Below are 22,753 nucleotides of genomic sequence, written 5' to 3' on the forward strand. Positions count from 1 at the left end.
CTGGCTAGAGTGTTTACGGATATATTCAATCTCTCCCTTTCCCAGACTGCTGTCCCCACTTGCTTCAAGATGTCCACCATTGTTCCTGTACCCAAGAAAGCAAAGATAACTGAACTAAATGACTATCGCCCCATAACTCTCCCTTCTATCATCATGAAGTGCTTTGAGAGGCTAGTTAAGATGAATTTCACCTCTAACTTACCTGACACCCTAGACCCACTTCAATTTGCATACGTCCCCAATAGATCCACAGAAGATGCAATCGCCATCGCACTGCACACTGCCCTATCCCGCCCCCAGGTGGTGAAGGTAGGAAACAACACCTCCACATCGCTGATCCTCAACAAAGGGGCCCCACAAGGGTGCGTGCTCAGCCCCCTCCTGTACTCCCTCTTCACCCATGACTGCGTGGCCACGCATGCCTCCAACTGACGACACAACAGTTGTAGGCCTGATTACCAACAATGACGAGACAGCCTACAGAGAGGAGGTGAGGGCCCTGTCAGAGTGATGCGAGGAAAATAACTTCTCCCTTAACGTCAACAAAACGCAGTGGAGAAGGTGAAAAGCTTCAAGTTCCTCGGCGTACACATCACAACGATCTGAAATAGTCCATCCACACAGACAGTGTGGTGAAGAAGGCGCAACAGCATCTCTTCAACCTCAAGAGGCTGAAGAAATTTGGCTTGGTCTCTAAGACCCTCACAAAGTTTTACAGATGCACAATTGAGAGCATCCTGTCGGGCTGTATCACCGCCTGGTACGGCAACTGCACTGCCCGAGGGTGGTGTGGTCTGCCCGACGCATCACCGGGGGCACACGGCCTGCCCTCCAGCACACCTACAGCACCCGTGGTCACAGGAAGGCCAAAAAGATCATCAAGGACACCAACTACCCGAGCCACGGCCTGTTCATCCCGCTATCATCCAGAAGGCGAAATCAGTACAGGTGCATCAAAGCTGGGACCGAGAGACTGAAAAACAGCTTCTATCTCAAGGCCATCAGACTGTTAAATAGACATCACTAGCCGGCAACCACGCTTTTACTCAACCCTGCACCTTAGAAGCTGCTGCCCTATATACTTAGACATGGAATCACTGGTCACTTTAATAATGTTTACATCCTGCCTTACTCAATTCAAATGTATATACTGAATTCTATTCTACTGTATATTAGTCAATGCCACTCCGACATTGTTCGTCCAAATATTTCTATACAGTACCTGTCAAAAGTTTGGACACACCTATTCATTCAAGGTTTTTTCTTTATTTTTACTATTTTCTACATTTTAGAATAATAGTGAAGACATCAAAACTTTGAAATACTACATATGGAATCATGTCGTAACTAAAAAAGTGTTAAACAAATCAAAATATTTTTCAACAATGACCCAACACACCTCCAGGCTGTGTAAGGGCTATTTGACCAATATGGAGAGTGATGGAGTGCTGCATCAGATAACCTGGCCTTCACAATCACCTGACCTTAACCCAATTGAGATGGTTTGGGATGAGTTGGACTCCAGAGTGAAGGAAAAGCAGCCAACAAGTGCTCAGCATATGTGGGAACTCCTTCAAGACTGTGCAAGGTTGTCATCAAGGCAAAGGGTGGCTACTTTGAAGAAACTCAAATATATTTTGATTTGTTTAACACTTTTTTGGTTACTACATGATTCCATATGTGTTATTTTATAGTTTTGATGTCTTCACTATTATTCTACAATGTAAACAACAGTAAAAATAAAGAAAAACCCTAGAATGAGTAGGTGTGTCCAAACCTTTGACCGGTACTGTATTTCTTAACTCCATTCTTTTACTTGTAGATTTGTGTGTATTGTTGTGAATCATTTTTAGACACTACTGCACTGTTGGAGCTAGGAACACAAGCATTTCGCTACACCTGCAATAACATCTGCTAAATATGTGTATGTGACCAATACAATTTGATTTGAAGAAACGTCACTAGTGCATAAATCACTACAGGGACTAGCAAGTATGACTACAGAGCATTCTTAGGTCCATATTTACACCTAAAGGATCCAACAGAGTTAACAGGAAATGACATATTGTCCAAACAGAGATTCCCAAAAGATTACTAGGTTACAGATTCACCATTGAAGAATGACTAATTCCTGACAGAATTAAAAATGAGTCACTGAGACCACCCCAATAAAACCAGTGAAGCTATTACATTACACATCACTGTTGCCTTGCCAGTTAGTCTTTGTGCAGTGACAGTGAGTGTGTCCCGAGATGAAAAACCAAGATATGAATCCATCTGTGACTACAAAACTGGGCGACCAGGAAGCCTCAACTCAGACAATCTACAAGCTGCCAGTATGCTGGTTTAGACAGAGAGTGATATCTTTGATATTCTCCTTTAAGGAGAAGAATGATTACACTCCTCAAAGGGAACCTCATCAAAGCAGATCAGAGCCTAAAGGCATGTCTACAGCAGGGCCTGTGTGTGCGCTACGGCTCTATGGCTACAAGACAAAAAGCACGGAAGAAAACTCATTAGCAGCAACCTGTACATATACTACAGCCTGGAGAACTTGTGGGCTACAAACTGTAGCTGGGTAAGAGCTGTAACTGGGCAAGAACTGTAACCGGGCGACAAGAGCTATAACTGGGCCACAAGAGCTGTAACTGGCCACCTAGACCTGTACATGGACAAGAGCAGTAACTGGTCAACAAGAGCTGTTACTGGGCAACAAGAGATGTCCCTGGGCAACTAGAGATGTCCCTGGGCAATGAGAAATGTACGTGGATAAGAGCTGTAACTGGGCCACAAGAGCTGTAACTGGGCAACAACAACTGTAACTGGCCAACAAGAGATGTAACTGGCCCACTAGAGCTGTATGTGGACAAGAGCAGAAACTGGGCAACAACAGCTGTAACTGGCCAACTAAGAGTAACTGGGTAACAAGAGCTGTAGCTGGGTAACAAAAGCTGTCAATCCATGAAATCTGAAATGGTGTCACATGTGTTTAGCCCAAAGACAAACTACTTATTCCATATTTATGGGGACTATCAAGAGACCTGTAGCACAGACTGTAAAATCCCCAAGAGCTGTCCTGTGGATGAAATAAAGAAAACAATAGCAGGACAGCTGCAGAGTGTGTGCTTGCAGTACACAATCACTAAAAAACTAACTGTAGATGGAAGTACAAAAATATCAAGAGAAATACACAGCAGGGGACCCAGTGCACAGTAGCATGGGAGGAAACAGCCTCCGCTACCAACATACGTCAAGTCAACTCAGAGGGAAAAAACTTTGAAAACTTGTAGACCATATCACAGAACACACATTAACACTTGACAGACAAAGCCTTCTGAGTGAGATACTCAACTGCGCTGCAGTAGCAGCAGATGTGACCCATGCCAGACCTGAGCAAAGACAGGGAGACTATGAGTAGACTTACGATTTTGAAGTCTTTGTGGCTGCACTCCTGGCCTTGGTATCGGCAGTAGAGCATCATCTCCTTAAGGTCGTGGCCCACCCTCTCGGTGAACTCGCGCATGCTGAAGGACTTGGGCCTGTAGGCGGTGAAGTTGGCCTTGTCTGTGAGGAAGGCCAGGACGTGGGGCTCGGCCAGCTGGGGCTCAGGGATCCTCAGGTGGACGTCCAGCAGGGCCAGCAGCTCCCCAGCGTGGTACAGGTCATTGCGGGACAGGCGGCTGAAGCGGTAGGCGTTGAGGTTGCACACGGTGACGGCAGGGAACACCAAGCTGCTCGACATCACGGCATCCACGCTCGTCACATGGGGGTAGGAAAGGAAGTAGGCCAGGCGCTCGGCACTCTCCATGGCCAGGAGGCCCAGGCAGGTCAGCAGAGCGGCGGCCCAGAGCAGGCGGCGAGGTGTTGGCCGGCCGTAGGGGAAGATGAAGCGCAGGCCGTGTAGCGTGCTGGTGTGGGAGAAGGCCTGCCAGGAGGACGGGTGCAGACTGGAGCTCTCATTGCTCCCCTCACTGCCACAACTCTCCTTTAGGTCCATCATAACCCCTCCGGTCCCACAGCCAAGGACGCCCCAATACACAGACACCTACAGAGACACACACACATACACAGAGAGAGAGAGAAAGAATGAGAGAGAGCAAGAGAGAGAGAGGGGCAATGCAATGAGAGCCCTGAACTACCACCTAGAAAGGGAACACATAATCACATTGTTCAGATCACACAGAGAAAGAGAGAAAGGGGGAGTGTCCCAAACATACACACCTGCAGCACAGAAAGTGACAAACACAGAGACACAGAGCAAAATAAAGCAACTCAGAGAATCAAGCCAAAGACAGACCTACAGAGAGAGAGGAAGAGCACGAGGAGGAGATCTTCACAACCCCCAAGTCCTTACTCCAGATAGAAAAGAGAGAGCGTGAAGAATAGAATGATGCACCCCCAGGGCATCCCTTCCTTCCGCGCCTCCACTCTTTCTCTGTCCCTAGTTACTCTGGATGCCAGCCTCTCTGTGCCTGAAACCTCCCCCCTCCGCTCCTCCAACATCCCCCCGCCCTCTCTCCTTCTCTCAGTGACCGTTTTCGTTGTCAGGATCCCAGAGGTAAGTCCACTGTGACACAGAGTGAGAGAGTCATTTAAGCCACGAGCCAATCAAAGCCACCTCTGTGTATTCAGTGTCCCCACTTCACACACACACTCAACTCTCTGGATCTCCCTGTGCGACTAATGACAAGCCTAAGCACCTCTTGTTCAGCCTAGCGAGATGACATCCAGCCTGTGTGTGAGCCTTGTGTGCACGTGAGAGAGAAAGGGAGAGAAGGGGAGAGAGAGGGGGAAGGGAGGGATGGAGATAGAGCCGCTGATGATCAGCGCCGTCAGTTTGTCGCGCATGCCGATCCAAACTCCTCCCGTTCTCCTCTGGCCAGACGCATCCGCTGATTCTGCTCTCCCTCCTCTGCGCAGCTCATCCATGGAGCCAGTGAACAACAGTGGAGCCAGAAGAGACGCACACACTTAAACACGCTCGCGCAGAGAGAGAGGATAGAGCACACACAAACACACTCCTCCTCTCCACAGTCTCTTATTGAATCTGCTTCTGTTTTTCTTTCCCTCTTGCTCTCATTTTTCTTTTCCGCCCGCCTGTTTTCATATTCCCCATCTCACTACTAACCGACTGACGGATGGATGCAGGACGCAGATTGTCAAGGAGACAGATGGTTAGGGAAAGGTGGAGGAGAGAGATCACGCATGAGGAGTGGTGGAGAGGGATGGAGAGAGACAGAAGGAGGGGGGCAAGGAGAGGGGAAGCAAGAGAAAGACAGAAAGTCTCCACTCCCCCACTGATAACAAACACTGCATTTTGTGCCCAGCGGGCAAGGATTGCACAGAGATATCACACAGAGAGAAGTAATGCAGAGACATAACCCCAAATGTGTATGTTCTGTGTATCCCTGTGTATGTGTGTTAGCGTGAGTGAGATATATCACAAAGAGTCTGTATGATAGAACTTGTGTGTTGAAGCTACATTTGACCCAGAGATATGTAACAGTGTGTGTCGGTAGAGGGGGTGGCAGGGGTATAGTGTGGAGAGAGCAGGGCTGCATGTGCCAAGTAATACAAGGAGACAAGGGGAGACCGAGGGGGACTGAGAAGAGAAAGGAGTGTGGCTATGTGTGCAAAAAGAGAACAAGAGACAATCGAGGGAGACGAAGTGCATAGTAAATGGAGAGGGCTACAAATTTGATGAAATAGAAACAGACATGGAGTTAGGAGCAGTGAGAGCATGTATGTGGCTAGCCAATAAGAAGATAATTATAAACTGGTTGGTTCGAGCCCTGAATGCTGATTGGCTGACAGCCGTGGTATATCAGACCATATACCACGGGTATGACAAAACTTTTATTTTTACTGCTCTAATTACGTTGGAAACCAGTTTATAATAGCAATAAGGCACCTCAGGTATTTTTTTTGTATATGGCCAATATACCACGGCTAAGGGCTGTGTCCAGGCACTCCACGTTGTATCGTGAATAAGAACAGCCCTTAGCCGTGGTATATTGGCCATATACCACACCGCATAGGGCCTTATTTCTTAAATATAGTCCTCTACACAGGGCCGGTTCCAGGCATACGCAACATTAGCAGGTTTTGGGAACTCAGTTGGTGTCTCAACTGACTGTTGAGAATCAGAATAGTAAAAGTTTGAAACTTGGTCGTGCATCATCAGTTTCTCGCTTGTTTTGTCAGTCACTGACAGTCACACAATTAGCAATGTGAGCTAACAATTTTTACATTTTAATGTCCAGAGTGACTTACAGTTGGTGCATTCACATTAAGATAGCTAGGTGGGACAACCACACATCACAGTAAGTACAGTTTTCCTCAATAAAGTAGCTGTCAGCAAAGTCAGAGCTTGTAAGAGGAAAAAGTCAAGTGCGAGTGTTAGTTCATGAAAGTTATTTTGTTGTTGATGTTTTCGGAAGATGGGCAGGGAATCTGCTGTCCTAGCTTCAGGGGGAAGCTGGTTCCACTATTGGGGTGCCAGGACAGAGGGGAGCTTGGACTGGGCTGAGTGGGAGCTGCACTCCCATAGGGGTGGGAGGGCCAAGAGACCAGAGGTGACAGAACAGAGTACATGGGTTGGGGTGTAATCTATAGAGATTTACCCACAAGTTGTGATTGTGGTGTGCTTGTTGCAAATTCCTTCCAGCTCTGAACTCTTTCCCTATTGAGACTAAACTTTGCATCCCTCTTTCTTTTTAAACCCAACATCATTTAAAAATATATATTCATTGTCAACTGTGGGACCACCACGGTTGAGACATGTAAAGTGGATATGTCAACATGTAAAGTAGATATGTGGGCTCAAGCTCTGTAGGCCTATGCAGCGAAAGTGGTTTGGCGCGTGGCAAATGATGGGTTTACACACTTGAACCACAAATGACAGGGGCAGTTACTGTAGTCATAATCTTTGCCTGAACAGACCATCCTTGAACAACACAACTTGCATGCCTGTGTGATTCATTCTCTTTTATGGTAAGTTCGAGTTATATTATCCATATAATAGGCTACCGCTAGGACTTCTTTTGCCTATTCGCTACAGATACCTGGAAGATTGACCTACCTTTGCGCTAGTGCTTTGATGATCGATCCTTGCGTGGAGCATAAAGTGAGTCATATTCTTTATCAGTAGTCTGTCCCATCACCTCTTGTGGGGTCTGTATCAGTAACCACGTTTCCATCCAACCATTTCATGCGGATGAATTACTTGACGTTTGATGGAAACATGACATTCCAGTACAATTTTAGAAATGCCAACAGACAATGTTCGTTCATGTTGGGATCTTTTTGTGTCGGTAAAATTAATTATGCGAATAATGTCGGTGGAAGAGCCTTTATAAGCAAATATTGATATAATAACTATTATATAGTTATATAACTGAGAGTGAAGTGATGATACACTATATATACTGTAGCGACCCGCACAGACAGCTGTGTGTTATGTGTTAGGCTAGTAGGTGGTTGTGTTGTACTGACCAGTACCCAGTGTTCGCGGGGTCCGACATGTCAATCAACCTGCTATCTGCCAATCACGGGAATGCCTGGAATGTTCTGATGCCGGGCATCCTGGCGGTTGGCGGAGTGGCGTGGAGGGGGGTTGGGCAGGGGGATGGAGCATTGGAAGTTAAGACCAGGTTTCGCCTTTGTTCTGTCTCTTACGTCTGGGCTTCACAAGAGAAGGTCACGATTGGCTTGTTGGTTATCTTTCATTTATTTGCCGTGGGCTACGGCCAAACAGTAGCCTGTGTAAAGTTGGTTTAATAAACCGTCCATTCGTAAACTCAATCCTCTGTCTGGACAGTTGTTCTTTTATGATCTAGTCAGGTCATTACATTGGTGTCAGAAGTAAAAACGTTGATAAAAGTTAGCCAGCTAGCTAGCTGACTTCTGTGGCTAGCTACCGTAGGTGAGAACGGGGGTTGAAAATGCTTCGAGGGAATCCGAAAGTGAAGGTGGAGGTAGGGGACGATTATGGCCAAGGAGGTGCGTGTGCATGGACGTCGGGGGTTCTGGCTGAGGAGATCGCTAGGGCGTCGGAGCCCAGAGGCCGCTTGAGGAAGGACGTTAGAGTGATGGCTGCTGAAGCGGGCATGAGTGCTTCGTCGACTGTGTTTCGCGCGGATTCTGGTGGGCGGGCCGAAGTGGTGACGTCGACGCGGCGGGACGAGGAATCTGGGGCTCAAGATGTAAACAAACATGGCGGCGCCCAGTCCCCGGCTGCGTCCGTATCTGTTAAGACCCCGAAGTATTCCGGTAAGGCGGATTGGGAAGCTTTTCATGCTCAGTTTGAACTGTTAGCTCATTTTAGGGGGTGGTCGGATGAAGAAAGGGCACTGCAGTTGGCTTTATGCCTCACTGATGAAGCTCTGGCCTGTTTGATATTGATTAGCCCCGAGGACAGACATGATTATGGTGCTTTAGTGGGAGCACTGAGGAGGCGCTATGGACAGTGTGTACAGCCCGGGCTACTGCGCTCCGAACTGAGTAATAGACGCAGGCAGCCTGGAGAGCCTCTACGGGTGCTAGCTAATGACATTGAGAGCCTCTCTCGGCGGGCATATGCTCACATGCCCCCCTCCGTGCAGAGCGAGCTAGCACGGGACCAGTTCATACAGGCGCTCTCTCCTACGGAGCTGCGCAAACAGACCCAGCTGGCTCATCCTGAGTCATTGCAGATAGCCTTGGAGATGGCTTTGGAGAGGGAGCTGGTGTGGGCTGGGGCTTCAGCTGGGGCTTTGGTGGGGGTGCAGGGAGACACACCCTCTGTGCGAGCTGGGGGGCAGAGCAGCCCGGAGCCGGAAAAGCCTGCATGGGTGGCTGAAATGACAGAACTCATTCGTGCTGTGTTGCTACAGGCGGCACGAAACACACACCCTGGTCCCAGGGTCTGCTGGGGTTGTGGCCAGCCAGGCCATCTGCGCCGAAATTGCCCCATGTCCCCCAGAGCTCAGGGAAACGGCTCGGCGTCTGCATAGACCGGGTAGTGCGGACCCCTGGCTTTCTATCCCAACCACCATCATCTTCAGGAGGAGCCCACCGGCACAGACGGGGAAGCAAGGCTCCACTTCCCCCAGAAGCAGACGTGAGCAAGCGGATGGAGCCTGTTGTTGTGGTGGGCCGGACCTGTGTTGGGGACTTTTGTCATGTCCCTGTCACTGTGGAGGGGGTGCCCTGCTCCGCCCTGGTGGACACTGGGTCCACAGTAACCCTGGTGAGGCCGGATATTGTGCCAGGTTGGACTCAGTGTGAGCCTGCAACTGTGCAGCTCCGCACAGTCACAGGTGAGCTGGCACCCATGAAAGGGAAGGGAATAATGACTCTGACAGTAGGGGGCAGGACTGTGCGTCATCCTGTGTGGGTGGCGGCTGTGCAGGACCCTTGTATCCTGGGGTTGGACTTTCTTAGGAGCACATGCTGCCAGTTAGACCTAAATAGGGGCACACTGAGCTTCCAGGGAGGGCCGGAAGTCACCATGGCCCCCCCTAATGTCACATTCACTCAACCCAACAAACCCTTTACTCCAACAGTTAAAGCAGCAGAGACTCATGGCTGCCCCCCCCCCTCCCCCACAGCTGTGTGTGACTTTTCCCCAGCCCCCCTGTCACCTACGGCGGTGTGTTACATTCCCCCAGCTACCTCCATGACACAGCCCTCTGTGAGCCCAGGCCGCGCCCCCTCAGCCCAGCTACCCCAGATGGGAGAGGAGAGGACACTGTCTGCAGTGAGGGAGATATGGGGGAGGAACTGTGTTGGTCTTGACCCCGAGCAGCAGGAACGGTTGTGGCAGTTGCTGTTTGAATTCAGAGACAGCTTTGCGCTGAGTGAGGAAGAGGTGGGTCAGACTCATCTGGTGCAGCATGAGATCGACACAGGTGATGCTCGACCCATCAAGATGCGTCCCCGCCGTATCCCGCTGGCACGCCAGGAGGCGGCAGACAAGGCTGTGTTGGAGATGCAGCGGGCAGACTTCATTGAGCCGTCAGACAGCCCCTGGGCGGCGCCAGTCGTCATGGTTCCGAAGAAGGGGGGCAAGCTGAGGTTCTGTGCGGACTACAGGCGGCTGAATGAGGTAACCAGGAAGGACTCATACCCCATACCACGTATCGATGAGTCGCTGGACCTGGTTAGGGGGTCGTCCTGGTTCTCCTCACTAGACCTCTGCAGTGGCTACTGGCAGGTGCCCCTCTCCCCAGAGGCCAGAGCCAAAACTGCATTCTCCACTAACAGAGGACACTGGCAGTTCAAGGTCCTGTGCTTTGGCCTGTGCAACGCTCCAGCTACTTTTGAGCGTTTGATGGACAGGGTGCTGGATGGCATCCCCAGACAGCAGTGCCTGGTATACCTCGATGACATCCTGGCCCATGGCAGCTCCTTCCAGTCAGCCCTGGGGGCACTACGGCGTGTGCTGGAGAGGGTGGCTGCCGCAGGTCTGAAGCTCCACCCCGAGAAGTGCCACTTCATGAGGAGAGAGGTGTCCTTCTTGGGCCACCGAGTGGGGAAGGAGGGGATCAGCACCATGGAGGACAAGGTAGGGGCTGTCAGAGACTGGCCCACCCCCACCGACCAGCGTCAGCTGAAGAGCTTCCTGGGCCTGGCCTCGTACTACAGGAGGTTTGTACAGGGCTTCTCAAGCGTTGCTGCTCCACTGAACCGCCTGCTGCCGAAGGACAAGGCTTTCACTTGGACGGTGGAGTGTGAGGAGGCGTTCAACACCCTCAAACGTGCACTGATCGAGGCCCCCGTGCTCGCCCCCCCCTGACCTCACCTTGCCCTTTATCCTGGACACAGACGCGAGCAATGTGGGCATGGGTGGGGTGCTGGCCCAGGTGGGGCCAGAGGGGGAGAGAGTGGTGGCGTACTTCAGCAAAACATTTGACAAACATGAGCGCCGCTACTGTGTCACCCGGCGGGAGCTCTTGGCTGTTGTGGCTTCCGTCAAACACTTCAAGTACTACCTGGGTGGCCTGCCCTTTACTGTAAGGACTGACCACTCTGCTCTCCAGTGGCTCATGTCTTTCAGAGAGCCAGAGGGGCAGGTGGCACGCTGGTTGGAGGAGCTTCAGCCGTATGACTTCACAGTGGTGCACAGGGCAGGGGCACGCCACTCCAACGCCGACGCCATGTCCCGTCGGCCCTGTACTGCAGACGGCTGCCGCCACTGTGAACGGAGAGAGGGACGGGAGAGAGAGCTGTGTGCAGAGGGGGTCTGTGCCACAGTGTGTCGGGCGAGCGGGCCTGTCTGCTGTGAGCTGCAGACTGTCGACGTGGCTGAATGGCGGCAGCAGCAGGGACGGGACACAGACCTACAGCCAGTGCTACAGTGGGTAGAGGCGCAGGTGAGGCCACCATGGGAAGAGGTGACAGCGCTCTCACTCGCGACCAAAGGGTTGTGGTCAAAGTTTGAGAGACTGCGGCTGGCTGATGGCGTGCTACAGCGGGCATGGAAGGAGTCAGCTACGGGAGAGGAGAGGTGGCAGGTGGTGGTCCCAAAAGCATTGCGGGAGGCTGTGCTCCAGAGTACTCATGGCGGGGTGGGGACTGGACACTTTGGGGTCACAAAAACACTGCGCCGTCTCCGTCAGGGCTTCTACTGGGGGCAGCACAAGAGGGATGTGGAGGACTTTTGTCGCCGCTGTGACAACTGCACAGCGAGAAAGGGCCCCCCAGGCCGCTCTCATGCTCAGCTCCAACAGTTCCCAGTGGGGGCTCCCATGGAGAGGGTGGGAGTGGATGTAGTTGGGCCGTTCCCCACCACAGACAGTGGAAACCGCTGGGTGCTCACGGCCATGGACTATTTCACAAAATGGCCCGAGGCCTATGCTCTGCCTGACCAGGAGGCAGAGACCATCGTCGACGCCCTGACAGCGGGGATGTTCAGCAGGTTTGGAGCTGCAGAGTCCATCCACAGCGACCAGGGCAGAAACTTTGAGTCCCGTGTGTTCGCCACCATGTGTGAGAGGCTGGGTATGCACAAGACCCGCACTACTCCTCTCCATCCTCAAAGTGATGGCCTTGTGGAGCGCTTCAACAAAACGCTTGGACAGCAGCTGGCCATCGTCTCTTCCAAACACCAGCGTGACTGGGACAAACACCTGCCTATGGTCCTCATTGCATGCCGTTCCGCTGTCCAAGACTCCACCTCCTGCAAGCCTGCCCTCCTCATGCTGGGGTGAGAGATCCGCACCCCTGCGGAGATGGCGTTTGGTCGGCCCCTGGATAGCCCTCATGTTCCCCCGGGGCCGGAGTATGCCCGGAGACTCCAGGACCGCCTGGAGACAGCCCACACCTTCGCCAGAGAGCAGCTGGTGAATGCAGGTGTGAGGCAGAAGAGGAACTATGACGTGCACACCCGGGGAAGGCACTTTGTGGCTGGGGAGCTGGTCTGGGTCTACAGCCCGCTAAGGAAAAAAGGCAGATGCCCCAAGTTGGACAGTCACTGGGTGGGACCCTGCAGTGTCCTGGAGAGGGTAGGGGAGGTTGTTTACCGGGTGCAGCTTCCTCCCAGGGGGAGAAAGGTGGCACTGCACCGGGACAGGTTAGCCCCATACAGAGGGGCCTCTTCTCCCCAAACCCCAGGAACCCCCACAATTCCCCTCTCTGGCAATGACATTCTCCAGGCACCCACCCCCAGGTGCCGCAGACAAGGCTCCAGACAGCCCACTCCCCCTGTGTCACCGCGTGGTTCCCCAGAGCCACGGACTGTATTACCCGTTCCCGCTTCCTTGTCCCCCATGTCCCTGCCTTCATCCCCTGGTTCCCAGAGGGGCACTCTGCGACCATCACGGCCACGCAGGCAAAGGAGACCTCCGGGTCGCTTCAGAGACTTTGTTTGTTCCCTCTGGGACGAGGGACTTTGTGGTGGGGGGGCTGTGTAGCGACCCGCACAGACAGCTGTGTGTTATGTGTTAGGCTAGTAGGTGGTTGTGTTGTACTGACCAGTACCCAGTGTTCGCGGGGTCCGACATGTCAATCAACCTGCTATCTGCCAATCACGGGAATGCCTGGAATGTTCTGATGCCGGGCATCCTGGCGGTTGGCGGAGTGGCGTGGAGGGGGGTTGGGCAGGGGGATGGAGCATTGGAAGTTAAGACCAGGTTTCGCCTTTGTTCTGTCTCTTACGTCTGGGCTTCACAAGAGAAGGTCACGATTGGCTTGTTGGTTATCTTTCATTTATTTGGCGTGGGCTACGGCCAAACAGTAGCCTGTGTAAAGTTGGTTTAATAAACCGTCCATTCGTAAACTCAATCCTCTGTCTGGACAGTTGTTCTTTTATGATCTAGTCAGGTCATTACAATACAAAAGTATGTGGACACCGCTTCAAATGAGTGGATTCGGCTATTTCAGCCACACCGTTGCTGAAAGGTGTATAAAATCGAGCACACCGCCATGCAATCTCCATAGACAAACATTGGCCTTACTGAAGAGCTCAGTGACTTTCAACGTGGCACCGTCATAGGACGTTACCTTTCCAACAAGTCCGTTCATCACATTTCTGCCCTGCTAGAGCTGCCCCTGTCAACTGTAAGTGCTGTTATTGTGAAGTAGAAACGGAGCAACAACGGCTCAGCTGCAAAGTGATAGACCACACAACCTCAAAGAACAAGACCGCCGAGTGCTGAAGCACATAAAAATCGTCTGTCCTCGGTTGCAACACTCACTACCGAGCTCCAATCTGCCTCTGGAAGCAACATCAGCACAATAACTGTTCATGAAATGATTTCCATTGCCGAGCAGCCGCACATAAGCCTAAGATCATCATACACATGCCAAGCGTCGGCTGGAGTGGAGTAAAGCTTACCACAATTGGACTTTGGAGCAGTGGAAACACGTTCTCTGGAGTGATGAATAACGCTTCACTATCTGGCAGTCCAACGGAAGAATCTGGGTTTGTCGGATGCCAGGAGAATGCTACCTGCCCGAATGCATAGTGACAACTGTAAAGTTTGGTGGATGAGGAATAATGGTCTAGGGCTGTTTTTCATGGTTCGGGCTAGGCCCCTTAGTTCCAGTGAAGGGAAATCTTAACGCCACAGCCTACAATGACATTCTCGATGATTCTGTGCTTCCAACTTTGTGGCAACAGTTTGGGGAAGGCCCTATCTTGTTTCAGCATGACAATTCCCCCGTGCATAAAGCAAAACGGTTTGTCGACATCGGTGTGGAAGAACTTGACTGGCCTGCACAGAGCCCTGACCTCAACCCCATCGAACAGCTTTAGAATGAATTGGAACTCCGACTGCGAGCCAGGCCTTATCGCCCGACATCAGTGCCCGACCTCACTAATGCTCTTGTGGCTGAATGGAAGCAAGTCCCCGCAGCAGTGTTCCAGCTGATGAAACTGTGGGTTTGCACAACTGAAGAACTTCTGCACAAACTGTCAGAAACCGTCTCAGGGAAGCTCATCTGCGTGCTCGTCGTCCTCAGCAGGGTCTTGACCAGACTGCAGTTTAGCGTTGTAACCGACTTCAGTGGGCAAATGCTCGCCTTCGATAGCCACTGGCACGCTGGAGAAGTGTGCTCTACACAGATGAATCCCGGTTAACTGTACCGGGCAGATGGCAGACGTGCGGACGAGCAGTTTGCTGATGTCAATGTTGTGAACAGAGTGCAGCATGGTGGCGGTGAGGTTATGGTATGGGTAGGCATAAGCTATGGACAAGTAACAGAATTGCATTTTATCGATGGCAATTTGACGTGACGAGATCCTGAGGCCCATTGTCGTGCTGCCATTCATCCGCCGCCATCACCTCATGTTTCAGCATGATAATGCATGGCCCTATGTCGCAAGGATCTGTACACAACTATTGGAATCTGAAAATGTCCCAGTTCTTCCATGGCCTGCATACTCACCAGACATGTCACCCATTGAGCATTTGTGGGATGCTCTGGATCAACGTGTACGGCGGCGTGTTCCAGTTCACACCAATATCCAGCAACTTCGCACAGCCATGGAAGAGGAGTGGGACAACACAACATTTCCCACTCATTTCCCGCTCAGCCCAGTCAAAACTGTTCGCTGCTCTGGCACCCCAATGGTGGAACAAACTCCCTCACGACGCCAGGACAGCGGAGTCAATCACCACCTTCCGGAGACACCTGAAACCCCACCTCTTTAAGGAATACCTAGGATAGGATAAAGTAATCCTTCTGACCTCCCCCCCCCTTAAAAGATTTAGATGCACTATTGTAAAGTGGCTGTTCCACTGGATATCTTAAGGTGAATGCACCAATTTGTAAGTCGCTCTGGATAAGAGCGTCTGCTAAATGACTTAAATGTAATGTAAATGTATTTCACAGGCCACAATCAACAGCCTGATCAACTCTATGTGAAGGACATGTGTCACGTTGCATGCGGCAAATGATGGTCACAACAGACACAGACTGGTTTTCTGATACACACCCCTACTTTTTTTTTAAGGTATCTGTGACCAGCAGATGCATATCTGTATTCCTAGTCATGTGAAATCCATAGATTAGAGCCTAATTAATTTACTTCAATTGACTGATTTCCGTATATGAACTAAAAGTCAGTAAAATATTTGAAATGATTGAATGGTGTATTTATATTTTTGTTCAGTGTAAAAATTCAAGTCTGTGAGCACTTGAGATACTTAGTGTGTCAGGCTGTGTGTGTGACACAAATATCAGTAGCGGACTAGCCATCTGGAATTCCAGGCAAATGCCAGTTGGGCTGGTCCATATATAGCCCAGTGGGCCTGTTTAACTGCGCAAAAGGATCATTCTCTTGCTAATACTGGGGCCTCAAGGAAAAAAATGGTCCGGTGTGTTATAAATGCCAAGGCCAATTTCTGGTCCCAGTCCGCCACTGTATCAGTCAATCACATTTCTCTCAAATGAAATTTGCAGTGGTCCCAAACAGCTGTGGGGTTGCTGGCTCCTTAACGACTTAATTAAGCAAATCTCCCCTTCCCCATTGAAGTAATGAGCATAGTTTTACAGGGATTAGCCGTCTCCTGTGTTGGAGATAAGTCTTTATTATTTACCACCTTTTCTGTACTTAGCAAATGCTATCCATCTTGAGTGGATTCATTTTTCTCCATTTAGCCAACTACCAGGGATATTCTACAGAGGATGCAGCAGCAGTTGCACCACTCAGCCAGGATATTGTAGTCTTCCTACAGTATGCATTGTTAAATTTGCACTGCATAATGGAATTCATTTCATGCTCTTGCAGCAGTCTAACTCCTCACACTGGAAAGCGTTGACATCTACCTGAGGGTGTTCATAACCTGCCAATTTAGTGATGAAAATATTTTTAAAAGTTACTATCACACTATAATTTCCCTCCCAAGTATCAATGTATTAATTTATTTGCTAGGTTGCGTTAGCTAGAGCTAGCCGGCTGTACCGGCGCTAACACTTCTGTATTTTTTAATCCTTATAGCCTGTTCTCCTTCTTTTTAATTAGTGAGCCATCATGTTTTCAGCACTTTTATTCCATGACTGATCAACACTTTTCTCATGGCTCTCTCTCATCTCTCCGCAGCAGATGTGGCAATATGTTTAGAACATCGAATCGCAAGATCGAATCACAATATATATATAGAGAGAGAATTGTGTGAATTGCAATATATATCGTATCGGGAGGTCCCTGGCACTTCTCAGCCCTACCTGCCATGGAATGTGAAATACTCTGTCATCCATTTTCCCTCAGAGGTCAGTGGATAAGTCCCTAAACCTCTGAGTTATGTTATTAATGTGAATCACAATCATGATGAGTCACCCTGCAAATTAACAGAAAGTGAACTTCCTTTTCCACCAGAGATAAAAGGCCTCCTCTACCCCAGGGTTCGAGTGAAAAGAAAACGACCACAGAGGAGAGTATTGTGTTGACATTTTATCAAATAATTAATGAAAGAGTCCCTGATACGCTTGTGGAGAATGAACAAGTAAGTTAATTACTCTTTCATAACATAATGGCTTATGAAAAATAATAAGCTCTTAGTAGAAGATAATTAGGGAGTATTAAACATGGGGAGTGTGAGGGAGTAGGAGAGTGGCACTGGTTCATTACTACAGCAGGGTTGGGGTGATAAAGTTAAAGGGCGGATGTTTCAGCCAATGATAGATATATATCTATCTATAAATTCTATATTACATACACAGTATTCGGAAAGCATTCAAACCCCTTGACTTTTTCCACATTTTGTTATGTTACAGCCTTATTCTAAAATGGTTTAAATTTGACCACATAATGACGAAGCAAAATCTGAAATATCATATTAGTACTTTGTTGAAGCACCTTTGGCAGTGATTACAGCCTTGAGTCTTCTTGGGTATGAAGCAACAAGCTTGGCACACCTGTATTTGGGGAGTTTATCCCATTCTCTCTGCAGATCCTCTCAAGCTCTTTCAGGTTGGATGGGGAGTGTCGCTGCACAGGTATTTTCAGGTCTCTCCAGAGATATTCGATCAGGTTCAAGTCCTGGCTCTGGCTGGGCCACTCAAGGACGTTCAGAGACTTGTCCCGAAGCCACTCCTGCATTGTCTTGGCTGCGTAGTTAGGGTCTTTGTCCTGTTGGAAGGTGAACCTTCGCTGCCACTATCATGCTTCAGCGTAAGGATGGTGCCAGGTTTCCTCCAGACGTGACGCTTGGCATTCAGGCCAAAGAGTTCAATCTTGGTTTCATCAGACCAGATAATCTTGTTTCTCATGGTCTGAGAGTCTTTAGGTGTCTTTTGGCAAACTCCAAGCGGGCTGTCGTGCCTTTTACTGAGGAGTGGCTTCCGTCTGGCCACTCTACCATAAAAGGCCTGATTGGTTGAGTGCTGCAGAGATGGTGGTCCTTCTGGAAGGTTCTCCCATCTCCACAGAGGAACTGTGGAGCTCTGTCAGAGTGACCATCGGGTTTTTGGTCACCTCCCTGTCTTGGTGGTTCCAAACTTCTTCCATTTAAGAATGATGGAAGTCACTGTGTTCTTGGGGACCGTCAATGCTGCAGAAATGTTTTGGTACCCTTCCCCAGATCTGTGCTTCGACACAATCCTCTCTCAGAGCTCAACGGACAATTCCTTTGACCTCATGGCTTGGTTTTGCTCTGACATACACTGTCAACTGTGGGACCTTATAAAAAGACAGGTGTGTACCTTTCCAAATCCTGTCCAATCAATTGAATTTGCCACATGTGGACTCCAATTAAGTTGTAGAAACATCAAGGGGTCTGAATACTTATGTAAATAAGGTATTTCAGTTTCAACTTGTAAACATTTCTAAATACCTGTTTACACTTTGTCATTATAGGGTATTGTGTGTAGATTGATGCAGGAATAATTTAAAAAAATATATCTTTTAGAACAAGGCTGAATACTTAACGTATACACTAAAAAAAAACCTGCAACATGTAAAGTGTTGGCCCCATATTTCATAAGCTTAAATTTAAAAAAAACTGAAATGTTCCATATGCACAAAATGCTTATTTCTCTGAAATTTTGTGCACAAATTTATTAATACCCGTTAGTGAGCATTTCTCCTATGCCAAAGTAATCCATCCACCGGACAGGTATGGCATATCAAGAAGCTGATTAAACAGCATGATCATTACACAGGTGCACCTTGTGCTGGGGACAATAAAAGGCCACTAAAAATGTGTAGCTTTGTCACACAACACAATGCCACAGATGTCTCAGGTTGAGGGTGCAATTGACATGCTGACTGCAGGAATGCCAACCAGAGCTGTTGCCAGATAATTCTAAGTTAATTTCTCTACCATAAGACGCCACGTACATCGTTTTAGAGAATTTAGCAGTACGTCACCTTCGGCCTCACAACCACAGACCACATGTAACCATGCCAGCACAGGACCTCTACATCCGGCTTCTTCAGCTGCAGATTCATCTGAGACCATCCACCCGGACAGCTGATGAAACTGAGGAGTAGTTCTGTCTGCAGTAAAAAAAACTTTTGTGGGAAAAACCCATTATAATTGCCTGGGTCTGGTTCCCCAGTGGATGGGCCTACGAAAACAAAACTATTTAAATTGACTGATTTCCTTATATGAACTGTAACTCAGTAAAATTGTTAATTGTTGCACTTATATTGTTGTTCCGTATATACACTACCGTTCAAAAGTTTGGGGTCGCTTAGAAATGTCCTTGTTTTTGAAAGAAAAGCAAATTTTTTGTCCATTAAAATAACATCAAATTGATCAGAAATACAGTGTGGACATTGTTAATGTTGTAAATGACTATTGTAGCTGGAAACGGAAGATTTTTTTAAAAATCTGTTAAAACCCTCTGCCTTCCTCACACTTTCCATGTGAGAAATTGACAAGAAACTGAAAATCTCGTACAACGCTGTGTACTACTCCCTTCACAGAACAGCACAAACTGTCTCTAAACAGAATAGAAAGAGGAGTGGGAGGCCCCGGTGCACAACTGAGCAAGAGGAAGATTGTCCATAACACTTTTTTCCAGACAAATCTAAGTGTGAGGTGTACAGATCAAAGAAGAACATTTGTGAGAAGCAGAAAAAATGTAAAGATGCTGGAGGAGTGCTTGTTGCCATCTGTCAAGCACGGTGGAGGCAATGTGATGGTCTGGGGGTGCTTTGGTGGTGGTAAAGTGGGATATTTGTACAGAGTAAAAGGGATCTTGAAGAAGGAAGGCTATCACTCCATTTTCCAACACCATGCCAACAGGACAATGACCCAAAGCACAGCTCCAAACTATGCAAGAACTATTTAGGGAAGAAGCAGTCAGCTGATATTCTGTCTATAATGGAGCGGCCAGCACAGTCACCGGATCTCAGCCCTATGGAGCTGTTGTTGGAGCAGCTTGACCGTATGGTAAATAAGTGCCCATCAAGCCAATCCAACTTGTGGGAGGTGCTTCAGGAAGAATGGGGTGAAATCTCTTCTGATTACCTCAACAAATTGACAACTAGAATGCCAAAGGTCTGCAAGGCTGTAATTGCTGCAAATGGAGAATTCTTTGACGAAAACAAAGTTGGAAGGACACAATTATTATTTCAATAAAAAAATGTCAAACATTATTTATAACCTTGTCAATGTCTTGACTATATTTCCTATTCATTTTTCAACTCATTTCATGTATGTTTCCATGGAAAACAAGGACATTTCTAAGGGACCCCAAACTTTTGAATGGCAGTATGTATACACACACACACATCTGGATTCAGCATGGGAATACAAGTACAGCACTGGACCTGAGCCGGCTAGACCCACCTTGTTACACCTATATATAAATTGGAACATATAAAGTTATATATATATAATGTGCAGACGACAGTAGAGTTTACCCTCCAACAGCTCAGATCTTACCAGCTGAGACTTTAATAAGTTTTACATACACACCGGCACTGCCTGTAAGGCATAACACAGCAGTGGGGGGGTGAGCCACTGCCCCCTACTGGTAGTACATGTTCGGGTTAGGAAAATGGGATATATGAACAAAAGTTCCACAGGTAAAAGACCATGGTCATGTTCGAGAGCATCAAAACAGTGATGTATCATGGGAAAATGTTGACTGACTGGTCAATATTGAGTAGTTAATTAGGATGCAATGTGATTTGAAATGTAGGTCAGTCTGTCTACAATTGAAGTTTGGCGGGGTGGGTGGGGTAGTACAGAAAGTAAGGCTGATCTGGATGTATCGTGATGCCTCTAAGGAGAGAGGTTGGTGGTGGTGAAGTTTTGGCGTGGGCCTCCCATATCCTGCTGGTTTAGCCCAGATAAGACCCCATTTGTCAGGCTGTGACTGTCCCAGCCACCCAGGGCTCCACCAGACAGAGCTGGATTAATATATTTGGCCAAGCAGGAAAGAAGGATTTAACTCCAGAGACTAAAACCCCAGAAAATCCCTCCCCTAAAGTCTCTACACAATTGTAATGCATGGTGAACAGGCTGGAGCAGAACATGGCCAGAGGACGAGGATAGGAGAGACACAGAAAATAGCAATAAGACAGAAATAGAGAAAGAAGAGCATGGTACAGAATGACAGTCAGAAGGCTCCAGGAGACTATGTTTAAGGTCATTCACTTCAGGCTGATACTTTAATTCACACCACGTTTCATCAGCGCCATCAATGTTTAAAATAGTGTTAGTTGACTGAAAGACAAGAAAACTGTTTAAAAACTTTCATTTGAAAAAAAGATTTGCAGTTCCAATTAATGGACAATGGCTATGAACAGCAGGATACTCTCCAATGAAATCTTGCAACACTGGTGCCTAATTACAGCACACCACCACGATGCAATTAAACCAGAAGTGTAGATCAATCAAGCCAGGGTTTAATTGGACATTTAATTGTAATGTTTGATTTTCCATATACTGTTCCTATTAGTAAGTGCATTCTCACGCATTTTCATTCTCACTCACAACAAAGACGCAAATTAGAGAGACAAGAAAATCAGAGACCATTTCAGTTGTGTATAGTGTATTATTGAACAGAAGTCTTCTTTAATATATACATGTTTTACAAGACATTATGTGCACATACAGTAGTTAGCTATGATTTAGAGAAGACTGCACTGTGAAGTAAAAAAATATACAAAACATCAGCCAGCAGGTCTTCAAACACTGTGTCTATGGGATGTAGCCGTAGCAGTACGGGATGTAGCCGTAGCAGTACGGGATGTAGCCGTAGCAGTACGGGATGTAGCCGTAGCAGTACGGGATGACGCCGTAGCAGTACGGGATGACGCCGTAGCAGTACGGGATGACGCCGTAGCAGTACGGGATGAAGCCGTAGCAGTACGGGATGTAGCCGTAGCAGTACGGGATGACGCCGTAGCAGTACGGGATGACGCCGTAGCAGTACGGGATGACGCCGTAGCAGTACGGGATGACGCCGTAGCAGTACGGGATGACGCCGTAGCAGTACGGGATGACGCCGTAGCAGTACGGGATGACGCCGTAGCAGTACGGGATGACGCCGTAGCAGTACGGGATGACGCCGTAGCAGTACGGGATGAAGCCGTAGCCGTACGGGATGAAGCCGTAGCAGTACGGGATGAAGCCGTAGCCGTACGGGATGAAGCCGTAGCCGTACGGGATGTAGCCGTAGCCGTACGGGATGTAGCCGTAGCAGTACGGGATGTAGCCGTAGCAGTACGGGATGAAGCCGTAGCAGTACGGGATGTAGCCGTAGCAGTACGGGATGTAGCCGTAGCAGTACGGGATGAAGCCGTAGCAGTACGGGATGTAGCCGTAGCAGTACGGGATGTAGCCGTAGCAGTACGGGATGAAGCCGTAGCAGTACGGGATGAAGCCGTAGCAGTACGGGATGAAGCCGTAGCAGTACGGGATGTAGCCGTAGCAGTACGGGATGTAGCCGTAGCAGTACGGGATGAAGCCGTAGCAGTACGGGATGAAGCCGTAGCAGTACGGGATGTAGCCGTAGCAGTACGGGATGACGCCGTAGCAGTACGGGATGACGCCGTAGCAGTACGGGATGACGCCGTAGCAGTACGGGATGACGCCGTAGCAGTACGGGATGACGCCGTAGCAGTACGGGATGACGCCGTAGCAGTACGGGATGACGCCGTAGCAGTACGGGATGACGCCGTAGCAGTACGGGATGACGCCGTAGCAGTACGGGATGACGCCGTAGCAGTACGGGATGACGCCGTAGCAGTACGGGATGAAGCCGTAGCAGTACGGGATGAAGCCGTAGCAGTACGGGATGAAGCCGTAGCAGTACGGGATGTAGCCGTAGCAGTACGGGATGTAGCCGTAGCAGTACGGGATGTAGCCGT

At 49.0% G+C, this 22,753-nt stretch overlaps 1 protein-coding gene across 3 annotated transcripts; it reads right to left on the reverse strand.

The window, feature by feature from the left end:
* Positions 1–1,757: 1,757 nt before the first annotated feature.
* LOC129833539 (acid-sensing ion channel 2-like) lies at positions 1,758–5,268 on the reverse strand. 3 transcript variants are annotated; one of them, XM_055898207.1, is made up of 2 exons: positions 4,302–5,268; positions 1,758–4,045 (listed from the first exon to the last, which is right to left on the reverse strand). In XM_055898207.1, exon 2 carries the CDS (start codon positions 3,998–4,000, stop codon positions 3,311–3,313), a length of 690 nt encoding a protein of 229 aa, XP_055754182.1. In that variant the 5' UTR covers positions 4,001–4,045; positions 4,302–5,268; the 3' UTR covers positions 1,758–3,310. The 3 variants fall into 3 exon arrangements, with proteins under 3 accessions (XP_055754182.1, XP_055754183.1, XP_055754181.1); XM_055898208.1 differs by having other exon boundaries at positions 4,298–5,268; XM_055898206.1 differs by having other exon boundaries at positions 4,701–5,267.
* Between the last annotated feature and the right edge of the window lie 17,485 nt (positions 5,269–22,753).

This window comes from Salvelinus fontinalis, chromosome 34, assembly GCF_029448725.1.
Source record: "Salvelinus fontinalis isolate EN_2023a chromosome 34, ASM2944872v1, whole genome shotgun sequence".
NCBI lineage: Eukaryota > Metazoa > Chordata > Actinopteri > Salmoniformes > Salmonidae > Salvelinus > Salvelinus fontinalis.